The 15,937-nt window shown below is 43.2% G+C and overlaps 1 protein-coding gene across 1 annotated transcript in view; it reads right to left on the bottom strand.

Moving 5' to 3' along the window:
* Positions 1-15,937, bottom strand: part of LOC311223594 (insulin-like growth factor-binding protein 3) — a gene marked incomplete at its 5' end in the record, with an annotated part of 52,636 nt that overhangs the window by 26,573 nt on the left and 10,126 nt on the right. Inside the window, one exon of the mRNA XM_084308371.1 lies at positions 9,714-9,833. Within this exon, the coding sequence (XP_084164497.1) occupies positions 9,714-9,833 (120 nt within the window). The remainder of the gene's footprint in view (positions 1-9,713; positions 9,834-15,937) is intronic.

The following is a 15,937-nucleotide window of genomic DNA, read 5'->3' on the forward strand; positions in this document are numbered from 1 at the left end:
ACTGTCCCAGAGACACACTGTCCCAGAGACACAGACACACTGTCCCAGAGTCACAGACACACTGTCCCAGAGATCTTTTCCAGGAGAATACGTTCAAACTGTGATGTTTTAGCAGCAGTAGAAAGTAATGTTTTAGCAGCAGTAGAAAGTGATATTTTAGCAGCAGTAGAAAGTGATGTTTTAAAAAGCAGTAGAAAGTGATGTTTTAGCAGCAGTAGAAAGTTGTGTTTTACCAGCAGTAGAAAGTTGTGTTTTACCAGCAGTAGAAAGTTGTGTTTTACCAGCAGTAGAAAGTTGTATTTTACCAGCAGTAGAAAGTCTTGTTTTACTAGAAGTAGAAAGTTGTGTTTTACCAGCAGTAGAAAGCGATGTTTTACCAGCAGTAGAAAGTGATGTTTTACTAGCAGTAGAAAGTTGTGTTTTATTAGCAGCAGTAGAAAGTGATATTTTACCAGCAGTAGAAAGTTGTGTTTTACTAGCAGCAGTAGAAAGTGATGTTTTACCAGCAGTAGAAAGTTGTGTTTTACCAGCAGTAGAAAGTTGTGTTTTACTAGCAGCAGTAGAAAGTGATGTTTTACCAGCAGTAGAATGTGATATTTTACCAGCAGTAGAAAGTTGTGTTTTACTAGCAGTAGAAAGTGATGTTTTACCAGCAGTAGAAAGTTGTGTTTTACCAGCAGTAGAAAGTTGTGTTTTACTAGCAGTAGAAAGTTGTGTTTTACCAGCAGTAGAAAGTGATGTTTTACCAGCAGTAGAAAGTGATGTTTTACCAGCAGTAGAAGGTTGTGTTTTACCAGCAGTAGAAAGTTGTGTTTTACCAGCAGTAGAAAGTTGTGTTTTACCAGCAGTAGAAAGTTATGTTTTATTAGCAGCAGTAGAAAGTGATATTTTACCAGCAGTAGAAAGTTGTGTTTTACCAGCAGTAGAAAGTTATGTTTTACCAGCAGTAGAAAGTTGTGTTTTACCAGCAGTAGAAAGTTATGTTTTATTAGCAGCAGTAGAAAGTGATATTTTACCAGCAGTAGAAAGTTGTGTTTTACCAGCAATAGAAAGTTATGTTTTATTAGCAGTAGAAAGTTGTGTTTTACCAGCAGTAGAAAGTTATGTTTTATTAGCAGCAGTAGAAAGTGATATTTTACCAGCAGTATAAAGTTGTGTTTTACCAGCAGTAGAAAGTTGTCTTTTACTAGCAGTAGAAAGTTGTGTTTTACCAGCAGTAGAAAGTTGTGTTTTACCAGCAGTAGAAAGTAATGTTTTACCAGCAGTAGAAAGTTGTGTTTTACCAGCAGTAGAAAGTTGTGTTTTACCAGCAGTAGAGACTTGTGTTTTACCAGCAGTAGAAAGTTGTGTTTTACCAGCAGTAGAAAGTGCTGTTTTACCAGCAGTAGAAAGTGATGTTTTACCAGCAGTAGAAAGTTATATTTTACCAGAAGTAGAAAGTTGTGTTTAACACTGTACACTGTACAAGCAAAACTGTACATTGGAATATTGACAAAGCCATACTTGGTCATTTACTGTACATTGGAGGGGGTTGGGTTAGGACATTTGCAGGGGCCAGTTTCGAATTGCAGTCTCCCGTAGGTGTCATTTGCATAAATTAGGAACAGTAGCGGTCCTAGTATGCTTCCTTGTGGAACACCACAGCTCACTGGGAGGGGGGGGATAGGGTACCGTTTACCTCCACCATCTGTTCTCTCCCCTCCAGGTAGGATTGCATCCAGCTCACTGATAGACTATCAAAACCAATTGCTTTTAGCTTGTCAATCAGAATGGTGTGATTGACAGTGTCGAAGGCCTTTTGTAGGTCCAGCATGACCATGCCGCAGTATTTGCCCGCGTCCACCTCTTGTTTCATGTGGTCATTCAAATAGAGAAGGCATGTGTCAGTGGAGTGGGATGTTCTGAAGCCAGATTGGAATTCGTAGATTAGATTTTTTTCCGTGAGGTACTTTTCGACCGGTTCGTATAAAAAAAAATGTTCCATGACTTTCGAGATGGAGGTAAGGATAGAAACAGGGCGGTAGTTGCCTGGGTCTAAGTTGCTGCCCTTTTTGTGCAGGGGTATTACTCTCGCAATTTTGAAGTCCTTGGGGACGTGTCCCTGTTTTATGGAGAGGTTTATTATGTGTGTGATGACTGGGGTAATGACGGCTGCTGAGTCTCTGAGGATTTTGGAGGGGATGTTGTCATGGCCAGTGGCCTTGTTTGGTTGGAGGGCGCTCAGTTTTTTGAGTACCTCATCTGTTGTTACCATTTCCAGTTTGAAGTCGTCTTTGTGGACCCCTAGGTTCTTGTAGTATGCTACTATGTGTTCTACCCCATAATGCCCTGAGTGGGAGGGTAGTTTGTTTACCAGTGTTGTGGCTATGTTTGTGAAGAAAGTGTTTAAGTAATTGGCTACATCCAGCTTGTCTGTGATGAGCGTGTTGTCCGTCTTTATGTTTATGTTTGAGAATCTGGTTTTAAGTTTTTTACTGCAGCCTAGTTGATTATTGAGTAATTTCCAAAGTTTACGTGGTTTGTTTTTGGTTTTCCTCAGTTTTGTCATTGATGACATTTTTTTTTTCAGTTTTGATCATAGAGTTTACGTCATTTCTTTGTCTGTTTCTTTCTAGTTTGAGTTCAGTCACGTGGGCTTGGAGTTCACTGCTCGTGCTTTTGGTAAGCTTTGACTGACTTTTACGAAACTCAGAGAATTTTTTGTCTCTGGCTTTCATAGCGGTCAGTATTTCAGTGTGCATCCACGGCTCAGCACGATTTTTTACCCTGGTGGTTCTTAGGGGGGCCATGTTGTTTAGTATTGTTGAAAATTTGGTTTTGAAGCCAAGCCATGTTTCTTCAACCAGTGTACCATTGAGCTCATCTGACCAGTCCAGGCTCTCCAGTTCAAGGTTAAAGGCCTCGCTAGAGTAGGTTTTGAGGTCTCTAGATGTGACTGTTTTGTGACAGCCAGCCTTTTGCTTTAGCTTTTTGCGGGTACAGAATATATAATGCATCACTGTGCCTCACTGCATCACTGAGCACAGAGCGGCAGCTAAATAGTGGCAGGAGGACGCGACTAGCGGCCTCCAGGCTCCACAACAGGGGGCAGCGACGGCTGCCAGACATTGATCTAGGTATTATTGGAACCCAAGGAGGACAATACACTACCTAAAGCATACTGCACCTAGTTACACTGAATACTGGAATATATATTTCATATTTCATTTAGTTAGATTTAAATTATAATTATATTGACCAAATTGTTTACCCCATGCTCAGTATATTCTTACTGTATTTATTTCTGTATATTTTATTTCATTTCATTTTATCCTATTTTATTTTACTCTACTCTTATCCTATAGGCAACTTGATTTGATTTGTGTTATTATTCTAATTTGTGACCTGTCCTGTCTAAATGTTTAAATGTTGAGCGATTTGCGGGCGGCTACGTGGTGTAGTGGGCAAGGTGCTCGCCACGAATGCTGGAGACGCTGGGCTCGCCTGTTCGAGCCCAGCGCTCCACATTGCTTTCAGTTTAGCTGGTCGTTCATACTAATACACATTGGCCGTATTAGGGGGTGGGAAACTGATGGGTGGGGATCGGGCGTTGTGGACAGCGACTCCTACAGGTCGGTTGGTGCGCCTGCGCAGTAGAATCAGGAAGTGTCGGGGGCAGCGTGAGCCTCCCACGCGTTACTCCTCGCCACTGAGAGATCGAGCTGCGCAGGTGAAAAGATGCGACTGCTGTTACCTCAAGTACCGGAGGGGACTTGTGCTATGTATGACTTAGTCCACATTGCAGCCGGCTTGTGGGAGGCAAGAAACAGCGTCCGTGACAGGGGAGGGTTGAATTGGATGATACGAAATTGGGATGGGAGAAAATATAGAAAATGGGAGAAAAAGTGGATAAAAAAAAAAAAGATTTTGAGCGATTTGCAGTGTCTAATTTCCCACGGGATAATAAAAGTATTTCTATTCTATTCTATTCTATTCTATTCTATTCTATTCTATCATATAATGATCACTTAACCTGCATGCTATAACCCCTTTATTGGAGATCTTGGACTTGTCAGAGGTCAGGATGAGGTCAATGGTAGTCTGAGTTGATTCACATACCCTTGTGGGTTGGGTGATTAGCTGGCTGAGGCCGTGTAGATCACAAAACCTACTGAAGGCCTTGAAGACGGGTGCTGCTTTACGTAGCATATCCGTGTTCCAGTCCTCCACCCCAGCTAAACAACCATCAAGTTTCAGGTGTGTGTGTGTGTGTGTGTGTGTGTGTGTGTGTGTGTGTGTGTGTGTGTGTGTGTGTGTGTGTGTGTGTGTGTGTGTGTGTGTGTGTGTGTGTGTGTGTGTGTGTGTGTGTGTGTGTGCATGTGTGTGTGTGTGTGTGTGTGTGTGTGTGTGTGTGTGTGTGTGTGTGTGTGTGTGTGTGTGTGTGTGTGTGTGTGTGTGTGTGTGTGTGTGTGTGTGTGTGTGTGTGTGTGTGTGTGTGTGTGTGTGTGTGTGTGTGTATGTGTGTGTGTGTGTGTGTGTGTGTGTGTGTCCATGTGTGTGTGTGTGTGTGTGTGTGTGTGTGTGTGTGTGTGTGTGTGTGTGTGTGTGTGTGTGTGTGTGTGTCCATGTGTGTCCATGTGTGTGTGTGTGTGTGTCGACGAGCTGATCGAGCTGGGTCTGAGCTCCGCTCTGAGCGCCTGGATACTGGACTTTCTGAGTGAAAGGCCCCAGGCGGTCAGGGTGGGGGGTCAGACCTCCAACACCATCACCCTGAGTATCGGGTCTCCCCAGGGCTGTGTCCTGAGCCCCCAGCTGTATTCACTATACACACATGATTGTGTGGCCAAGTTCAGCTCCAACTCCATAGTGAAGTTTGCGGATGACACAGTGGTGGTGGGGCTGATCACTGACAATGACGAGAAGGCCTACCGGGAGGAGGTTGAGGTACAGCCTGCTCCTGAACATTGGTAAAACCAAGGAGCTGATCGTGGATTTTAGGAGAACACAGCAGAGGACACACACACCACTGAGGATAAACGGGGCTACCGTGGACAGGGTGAGCAGCTTCAAGTACCTGGGGTTCCACATCTCAGAGGACCTGACATGGACAACACACATAGACTCAGTCGTAAAGAAGGCGAAGCAGCGCCTCTACCACCTGAGACAGTTAAGGAAGTTCAGAGTATCGGGGAAGATACTACAGTCCTTCTACTCCGGAGCTGTAGAGAGCATCTTGACTGGAAACATCTCTGCCTGGTATGGAAACAGCACGGCACAGGACAAGAAGGCCCTACAGAGAGTGGTGCGCTCAGCTGAGCGTACTACGGGTATTGCACTACCACCCCTGCAGGTCTTATATAACAAGAGGTGCAAATCCAGAGCCTGCAGAATAATGAAAGACCATCACCACCCCAACAACAGCCTGTTCAAGCTGCTGCGGTCAGGCAAACGCCTGCGCACACCAGCAACTAGGACATAGAGACTTCGGCTCAGCTTCTTCCCCCAGGCCATCTGAGTCTTGAACACTGAACTCTCCACACACAAGCACACATGAGCACATACACAACGCACACACTGTATACGCTCACACACTAGCAGTCACTTTAGCATGAACACACACACACATGCTGCACATGCTCACACTCATGGTCACTTTACACAATGAAAGGTCACTTTAAAAACAAGAACGGAGGCGGTCAGGTGGCGTAGCGGAGATTGCGCTCGTCACCAACGCAGGAGATGCTGGGTTCGAGCCCAGCTCTCTGCGTTGTCACCAGCTTGGCTGGCCGTTCACACTAATACAATTGGCAGTATTAGGGGGTGGGGAAGCTGGCGGGTGGGAATCTGGCGTTGTGGACAGCGACGCCTACAGGTCAGGTCTCGGCGCTTGCTAAGCGGGGCAGGACTTGGTGGAGATAGCGTGCCCTCCCACGCGTTACACTTCACCAATGAGAGTCCTCGCTGCCAAGTGAAAAGACGTCACTGGCTGTCGGCGCACGTCTTGGAGGAAGCGTGCGATCGACTCGGGACGCCCTTGTACCGACTCGTAGGAGAACATGCATACAGCAGCCAGGTAGGGGAGGGGGGGAAATTGGCACAACGACTAATTGGGACGGGGAGAAAATCAGAGAAAAATTTAAAATAAAAATAAAAAACAAGAACGGGAGTGATTCTTGTATAGTAAACAGATGGATAGCAAGCTAGCATAAGGACACATAGTATAACTGTAGATTGTATAGTATAGCATTGTATAGTAGTGTACATAAGACCCAGTGCCTCATCCGTAGCTAACAGTGTATTGCACTATCGCAGGACCTTAGCATGTCTTACCATGCTTTTTGTAAACTTCATGTACATATACCTCTTATGTCTTATTCTTATTACTTGTATTATTGCACAAATGTCTATTCTCATCCTATTGGATTCTTATTATTGTATTATTGCATTATTGTATTATTGCACAATCGTTGCGGGCAAGACCCCCCGCATTTCACTGTATGCTTGTATGCCGTGACAAATAAAACTCTTGACTTGACTTGTGTGTGTGTGGTCAGCTTTGACATGTGTGTGTGTGTGTGTGTGTGTGTGTGTGTGTGTGTGTGTGTGTGTGTGTGTGTGTGTGTGTGTGTGTGTGTGTGTGTGTGTGTGTGTGTGTGTGTGTGTGTGTGTGTGTGTGTGTGTGTGTGTGTGTGTGTGTGTGTGTGTGTGTGTGTGTGTGTGTGTGTGTGTGTGTGTGTGTGTGAGTGTCCTTGTCTGTGTAGTGGATTGGGTTGGTCTCTTCTGACTCATAGTGTTAATGGGGGGTTTCGTGAGTGACTCATGGACTTCTCAGAACGGGCTCTTGTTCTCCAGAATCCCTCCGATAAGGCTTGCAGGCACAGGAAGTGGGATAGGGCTATTTATTTGACATGCTACGCATGGTGCACACCGCCGACACACCGCACATGCGAACACACACACCACCTGCGACCCAGTCTGACACATCGTCTGCAGTTCCAGACACCGAATTGACATTGAATCAAAGTGACGTATCAATGTATCAAAAACGTACCGTCAATCGACCCTGAAACCCTGTGAAAACAAAATTGATGCAAAAGAAATGTACATCGATTCAACATGATTTTTTTTTTAAAGTAGGGCTGGGTGATAAATCGATTCTTTGAATATTATTTTTTCTTTTCTTTTTTCTTTTTTCAAAAAGTGATGTTCGTGTTAGATTTGCACTTTATTAATCCCAATAGGGACATTTATCTTTTTTTGATCAAGAGTCACCTTATATATATATATATATAATTTATAATTTATTTTAAATCTTTTTGCAGATTGGTGAAAGTTAGGTCTGCCCTTCAATCCTAATAGGGAAATTCATCTTGGTTTGATCATTTATTTGTGTCAAATAAAAACAAAGCTTATTTAAATGATTTCCTTGGCGTTTCTAGTTTTTAAGAGAGATTCTATTTTTAGGCCATATCGCCCAGCCCTACTTAAGAGATGCACGAAATACAATCATTCAAAATGAGGACTGTGTACACTCAACCGTGTAGTATTAAGTGGTATAATATAATATGTACATGATGTACACGAGACTGAGAGTACAGTCACAGTGACACTGTTCCCATTCCAACGACCTTTCAGACTCAACCCATTAGATTACATAATTGTATGTGATTTAAACTATACTGCCTTCATTTCAAACGGAAAACAAAAAGACAAATCCTAATTAGTATATATTTTTTTAATATGATTAGAATTTAATTGAATTTCTTTCAGTCCAACCTGGATATATCAATTATCTCCAGTGAAACAGATACACAACAAAAAAGACAATACAAAAACAATACAGACAGAAAAGAAAAAGAAAAAAACGACTAACCTTTGTACTGTATTTTACTAGTATGCACTCTGCTACTACTACTTGCCTATAATTATTATTACCTACTATGCTAATATGCACTCAAGACTGTAGCACTCAAGTTCAACACTGTTTGACGAACGATGTTACTTAGCTGCAGAGTTAGCAGAGTTGTACCATTCCTGCTGACTTGTTGTACACAAATTGTAAGTCGCTTTGGATAAAAGCGTCAGCTAAATGACTAAATATAAATGTAAAATGTTGAATAAATAAATATATAAATGAATAATAGCAGTACATAAGTTCATATAATTTTGCACCATAATCATACAATAGGATCTTACCGATTCATTAGTTGTCCGATTAGTCGTACAGATCTCTAGCACTTTGAAACAGTCCGCATCGATATCTATGCCCACACGGTCGATATGTTAGTGTTTGTCAATCCCACAAGCGGCAAACGAGCAGACTTCAAAACTTGTAAAATCGTATGCTTCCTAATATTACATTCAGTTGATACCTGCGGGAGAAGGCATAGCACTAATTAGTGCGACGTTAAGCTGACCATCATGATTAACTTTTCACATGAAATCAATGTCACCGCCTTGCTTTCTGGGAGGTTTTAGCGGAGAGAGTGTTGCATCCCGTATGTGATGCCTGTGGTCGAACTATACCAACGGAGTTACGCTTTCTACGCTTCCTTTTCGACCCCTCTATCCTCCCTCCCTCCATCTTTCAAAGGATAAACCTACGGGTGGCCCATGTCTGCACCACAGGCAAAGAAAAAACCAAACGTGTGACAGTATGTGTGTGTGTGTGTGTGTGTGTGTGTGTGTGTGTGTGTGTGTGTGTGTGTGTGTGTGTGTGTGTGTGTGTGTGTGTGTGTGTGTGTGTGTGTGTGTGTGTGTGTGTGTGTGTGTGTGTGTGTGTGTGTGTGTGTGTGTCAGTCTCTCTGTCTGTATGTGTGTGTTTTCTTTTCCTTGCTAAGAGAACACCCACACCTACACCCTCACCAGAACTCCACCACTGCCTCCATCAAACAAGCGCAGCACACATTCCCCTCCACAGCTACCGTACCACACACACACACACACACACACACACACACACACACACACACACGTGCACACACACCTACACACACACGTGCACACACACCTACACACACACACACACACACACGCACACACACACTCCCAGACCACAGCCTGACATCCCTACCCCCCACACACACCCACAGACACACCTGACCGACTTCACTTCCTGTGAAGCCATGAGTCAGGCGGCTGCAGTCCGTTTCGCCAGAGTAATACATGGTTATTAGCAATGCTGATAATATAGTGTTGATGTGGTCGCCAAGGCAACTTGTGCTGTGGGGGCTACAGGGGTTGGGTGTGTGTGTGTGTGTGTGTGTGTGTGTGGGGGGGGGTGGAGGATTCTTTGGCGATGTTCAGGCATGTGTGCATAGGCATATTGGCGTGTTTTCAGGTGTGTGTGTGTATGCATGTGTGCGTGTGTGTATACATGTGTATGCGTGTGTGTGGGTGTGTGCGTGACGTGTGTGGTTCTGTGTTTGTGTGTGCATCTCTATTTTATGTGTGCGTGTGCGTGTGTGTGTGTGTGCGCATGCTCGTGTGTGTGTGTGAGTGAGTGAGTGTGTTTGCGCGCGCACATGCTTGTGTGTGTGTGGTGTGTGTGCGTGTGTGTGTGTGTGAGTGTGTGTGTGTGTGTGAGTGTGTGTGTGTGTGTGTGTGTGTGTGTGTGTGTGTGTGTGTGTGTGTGTGTGTGTGTGTGTGTGTGTGTGTGTGTGTGTGTGTGCGTGCGTGCGTGCGTGCACATGCTCATGTGAGCGAGAGACAGAAGAAGAAAGAGAGGTATTCACCTGTTTCTTCTTATAGAAGCCCTTCTTGTCACAGTTGGGGATGCGGAAGCCTTTGGGGTTGAGGACGTTGGTGATCTTCAGGCTGTTGAGGATGCTCTCCATCTCCCTCCTGCAGGGCCCCTGTCGGCACCACGGCAACACAGAAGTAAAAAAATTGCGCTCATGAATAACGAGATACATTTTGGTCATTGACTTATTATGGAAATTAGTATGGAAATATAAAGGTGATCGGTGACTTGAGAAAAGTTATGCTATATTATGAGTTAAAATCATATAAATGATTTTGATCTGTTTTGTTCTTATGGACTGATTATGGAATATGTATTTTATGGTTGGAGAATTGTGATATCTGACTTATGAATATTGAGTGAGCTTTGATTCACTTGTTTTGTTTGTTGTGATGTTTTCTTGTGAGTACTTCAATGTTTGTGGTTTTATGTTTTTATTTAACTTTTTTTTATGTGTTTGTATTTTAAATGTTTGGATAACAGGAAGAGTAGTCTCACTTTGGTGTAGACTAATGGGGATCCACAATAAAAACAATAAAAAACAGATTACATCTACGCTCACAGCTCTCAAGGTCCTTTTGAGATAGTGAGCTTTTACTAAAGCGTTTGCGTCCCACAGACCAGGGGTGTAAAAAGTACCCAGAAGTGAACGTATGGGTACCGTCTCAAAATCGTACTCGAGTAAAAGTCAGAGTATTTGGCTGAAAACACACTTGAGTAAAAGTCAAAATGTTTCTACTTTTAAATGTACTTAAGTACTAAAAAGTAAAAGTAATTTTTATTCCGGGGCAATGAAATGTTCCGTTTCGTCCTCTTCATCACTCGTACTATCATTTCTGCATCTTCTGTAGCTTGTCACACTTGTGACTGTCTATTCTTCTGATAGCAGGTGTTTAATCAAATATCCCCACTTTCTAGTCTTGCACAAGGACCAATCAGCATGGGTATGGGCGGGTTCATTTTCCATTGATGAGGATTTGATTGGCTGTTTTTAAATAATGTGCGGCCGCCAGATTAATAATGTTAACGTTAGTTCGTAGTTCGACCAGAAAAACAAATATACTAATTAAAATGGTTGGACCTGCGAGATTTGTACTTGGTACTTTGTAGGTCTGCATTTTAAATGTAAGGAGTGTTTTTTTCCTCTGAAATGTAATTGAGTAAAAGTACAAGTATACAAACCTAACAATACTCTAGTAACGTACAAATCCCCAAAAACAGTACTTAAGTATTGTAACAAAGTATTGTAACGAAGTAAGACTAACCTTTCACCTACTTAATTAAAGGGAACTGTTGCCAATTTGAAAATGACTAAGTTATTCCTGTGGTCTTAAGACTATTAGTGGAATATTAGTGAACAGGAGCAACACGTGGTGAAACAATCGGATTCCAATTCCTTTATTCTGCTTGTTGTTTTGACAATTTTTCGGTTCTCAACGTGGAGAGGTTTATGAGAGAGGTTTTAACCCTTTCACAACCACACGGTTGTGAAAGGGTTAACACTTTGTCGTGTGGCAGTGAAAGGGTTAACCTTCTCTATTGTCGCAGTGAAAGGGTTAACCATTTAGTAGTGTGGTAGTGAAAGGGTTAACACTGAAGCCAATGGGCACTCATGCATCCATCGACCGTATGTGAATAATAATATGATTTGGGGGGTTTGGTGGGTAGCTCTCTGATGCCATTGTGAGTCTGTGTTTGTTCTTGTTCGTTGGCCCCCCATAGAAATGATTTTCCCATAAGAAATAAATCTTCTAAATGGAAATAAATCCCTCCCAATACCAATTTCAAAGCACAGTGTCAACAGATGTTTTTGTGTATGGAATGCGGGGCTTAATTTGTGCCGGATCCTTCCGGAACAGGATCCGGGGGACCTCCCAGATTGGGACCGGCACCTTTTTGATCGGATCCGGCACCTCCTCTCTGCCACGGTCATAATCTGTCAGTATGGTATAAAGCTGTGTACTATTTCATGTAATATGTTCTGCCCTTCTTTTGTTTCCAACTAAAGTTACTCTTAAATGGCTTGTTTAATAAGTAGGCATAGCATAAACTATTCTGGTTTAATGCTGCTCATATAAATCAGATAAAAAGGAAAAAAATAGAAGAAACAGGAATCGTCAGATCATTCAGTCATGCTGACTGCGAACAAGCTGCTGACTGTGCGAACTAGCTGCTGACTGTGTGAACTAACTGCTGCTGACTGTGTGAACTAGCTACTGACTGTGTGAACTAGCTGCTGACTGTGTGAACTAACTGCTGCTGACTGTGTGAACTAGCTGCTGCTGACTGTGTGAACTAGCTGCTGACTGTGTGAACTAGCTGCTGCTGACTGTGTGAACTAACTGCTGCTGACTGTGTGAACTAGCTGCTGACTGTGTGAACTAGCTGCTGCTGACTGTGTGAACTAACTGCTGCTGACTGTGTGAACTAGCTGCTGACTGTGTGAACTAGCTGCTGCTGACAGTGTGAACTAGCTGCTGCTGACTGTGTGAACTAGCTGCTGACTGTGTGAACTAGCTGCTGCTGACTGTGTGAACTAGCTGCTGCTGACTGTGTGAACTAGCTGCTGACTGTGTGAACTAGCTGCTGACTGTGTGAACTAGCTGCTGCTGACTGTGTGAACTAGCTGCTTACTGTGTGAACTAGCTGCTGACTGTGTGAACTAGCTGCTGCTGACTGTGTGAACTAGCTGCTGACTGTGTGAACTAGCTGCTGACTGTGTGAACTAGCTGCTGACTGTGTGAACTAGCTGCTGACTGTGTGAACTAACTGCTGACTGTGTGAACTAGCTGCTGACTGTGTGAACTAGCTGCTGCTGACTGTGTGAACTAGCTGCTGACTGTGTGAACTAGCTGCTGCTGACTGTGTGAACTAGCTGCTGACTGTGTGAACTAGCTGCTGCTGACTGTGTGAACTAGCTGCTGACTGTGTGAACTAGCTGCTGCTGACTGTGTGAACTAGCTGCTGCTGACTGTGTGAACTAGCTGCTGCTGACTGTGTGAACTCGCTGCTGCTGACTGTGTGAACTCTGCTGACTGTGTGAACTAGCTGCTGCTGACTGTGTGAACTAGCTGCTGCTGACTGTGTGAACTAGCTGCTGCTGACTGTGTGAACTAGCTGCTGACTGTGTGAACTATCTGCTGACTGTGTGAACTAGCTGCTGACTGTGTGAACTAGCTGCTGCTGACTGTGTGAACTAGCTGCTGACTGTGTGAACTAGCTGCTGACTGTGTGAACTAGCTGCTGACTGTGTGAACTAGCTGCTGCTGACTGTGTGAACTAGCTGCTGCTGACTGTGTGAACTAACTGCTGACTGTGTGAACTAGCTGCTGACTGTGTGAACTAGCTGCTGACTGTGTGAACTAGCTGCTGCTGACTGTGTGAACTAGCTGCTGACTGTGAGAACTAGCTGCTGCTGACTGTGTGAACTAGCTGCTGACTGTGAGAACTAGCTGCTGCTGACTGTGTGAACTAGCTGCTGACTGTGTGAACTAGCTGCTGCTGACTGTGTGAACTAGCTGCTGCTGACTGTGAACTAGCTGCTGACTGTGTGAACTAGCTGCTGCTGACTGTGTGAACTAGCTGCTGCTGACTGTGTGAACTAGCTGCTGCTGACTGTGTGAAGTAGACAACTCTCACCAACACGGTGGAAAACTGGTCAAATGTAAAAAATAAATAAAAGTAGGACTTGCAGGACAAAGTCCTTTAGAATAATCAACAGGCTGGCGACAGGTCATGTATTATTAAAGGACACACAGTACGTCTGTCCAAGACCAGGGAATAACGTTAAGAGGCTGATGTCTCCATGGCTGTTTTGTGGGCTGTTTGGGACTTAATGAACAGAAAGGTATGCACACACTTTTATTACCATCCTCTGAGTAGTGTTGATGATCGATAAGAGGGATGGCAAACAGATACACTGTTTGCTGGCAAGTGGTTTGACAGTCTATTTGCCAACACAATGAACCCGGAAATTTTGGAACCACCAAACTTTTATGATAGATATGGATAGTATGGGTCACCAGTACTTAGAAACTGCCGGATGCTAAGTTGTACATGTTGGGCAACTTTTTTTATTTGCATAATTAGCTACATTTGCATAATCACTTAAATGGACAAATCTCGGAAACTACTTGATCAATTTCAACAATGTTGGAGTGGTTTTGGGGGTTATTCGGGATGCTGAATCCATTTATGATACTCAAGAGTTTCGGAATTGCAATATTTACTGGAATTTACCAAATTTCAAGAGAAATTCTGCTGAATAATATTATGGGGAAACTTACTCCTTGCTTACAAGTCTTGGTTATCATAGACTCAGGTCTACTGTAAGCTTTAAGTCCCACATTAACAAGGTGACAAAAACATAATTCTTCCACCTTAGAAACAAAGCTAAAGTACAACCATTTATAAATCAAAAGGATGCTGAAAAACGGATCCATGCCTTTATTCCAAGCCGACTGAAGAAAATACTTCAGCTTATTCAACTCTCAGCTAGGCTATTACACTGGCTTCCGGTAACATTTAGAATTGATTTGAAGGTCCTCCTCCTTATGTACAAAGCCCTAAATGGAACCAGACCAAGCTATATTGGCAATTTTCTTGTCAACTACATGCCCCCAAGAACACTACGATCATCTACTTCTATCATCTTTTATTTTTATTTTCTGCATTGCATTTATTCTGTCTATTTTATGCTCATTTGATGTATTCTAGTGTATTTTCTGCTGTGAAGCACTTTGGGCTGCAATTCTTGTATGGAATTTGTACAAATAGCGTTTATTATTATTATTGCCATCGTTATTTGCTACCTCTATCTAGCAGGGCTCAAATTATTTGAAATGGTTTTGTTAACCCTCCTGTTATCCTCAAATTGACTTTACACTCTTTATCCTTGGGGACATTTTGACACCAGCAGTTTAAACCTCCAGAAAATGATCATAATCAAAAGTGTTACCCAAATGTATGTTTCAGGTGCTTCATGTTACTTTGTTGATTACCTAAATAACCATTTAAATAAAACATTACCCCTACTCTCCCCCCACCCACCCAATTATACACACATAATATATATTATGTTGTTCAAGTGGGGAGTGGGCCCATGATAACTTTCCGTTTTTGGAAAGTAACGTGTCTGCTTGTGGTTGAGAGACAACAGGAGCATCTGCACTAAGGGTCTCATTCTCATCAGAGGAGGACGCCTCATAATCAGGGTCTCAGACACATTCTCTCCTATGTCACTTTCACCGTCAAATATCTGTGACAAAACTTCACTGGCAGAAAACGTTTTCTTCAAGGTAATTTTCAAATTAGAGTTTAGAAGGCTGCTATGCAAGCTATGTTTGCTCCTCCCCTATGTTGCGTAAAGTTTAGGTAGTCAAAAATCACAAATAACAATAAAAATACAGTCCAGGATATACATTCTAAAATATACAGCCAAAAATATTAGGGGTGCACCGATGTATCGTCGGGTATCGGTATCGGCCGATAAGTGCCTTGTTGACTGCAATCGGCCTATCGGCCGATAAGCTCGAATGTGCCGATGGCAGTAGCCGATAAATATCCATCAATTTGTGTAGCGTCAAGACAAAAAAAGTTTACTCGCGACCTGCACAACGCCGTCCCCAGTCCCCCCCACACACACACACACACAAGCTACTGCATCAAAGTTACTACTTATGATTAACAAGGCATTCGTTTTGTGGCATTAACGTTATATAGTTAGTGTTACACGTTCAATAACATCAGCATATTATTTACCCGAACGTAGCAAGCGTTCATACTAGCTCAGTTCCTTCCGTTGCTCACAGAGCCCTGAGTTTTACCCATTCTGCAATCTGTTAATAACGTTTTCAATCAGACACATGTATAGAAAGGCTTTGTTTTATTATAACATTAGTTGCAGTAAAATCATTATGCCTCATTTAAGTCATCCTGCGGAGCTAAAAGCTAAACGTCAGCCGCGCCGCCATTGTTGTTGTTGTAGAAAAGCTCTCGTCAACTCAAAATCAATGGCGGACAAAAGCCGAAGTAAAAAATGTATACGCGCTTGCCGATTGGTGGTAACAGCAGAGGCGGGTGCAAGCGGTGTGTGACGTAATTGGCAGAATCGACTGTAAATCAAAATTTCATTGGTTGAGACAATAGTATCTAGCTGCAGCCCAGCAGGTAGACCATGCTGGGAGAACTAGTATCTAGCTGCAGCCCTGCAGAACA

The sequence above is a fragment of the Notolepis coatsorum genome (genome assembly GCF_963971535.1).
Source record: "Notolepis coatsorum genome assembly, chromosome: 2".
Classification (NCBI taxonomy): domain Eukaryota; kingdom Metazoa; phylum Chordata; class Actinopteri; order Aulopiformes; family Paralepididae; genus Notolepis; species Notolepis coatsorum.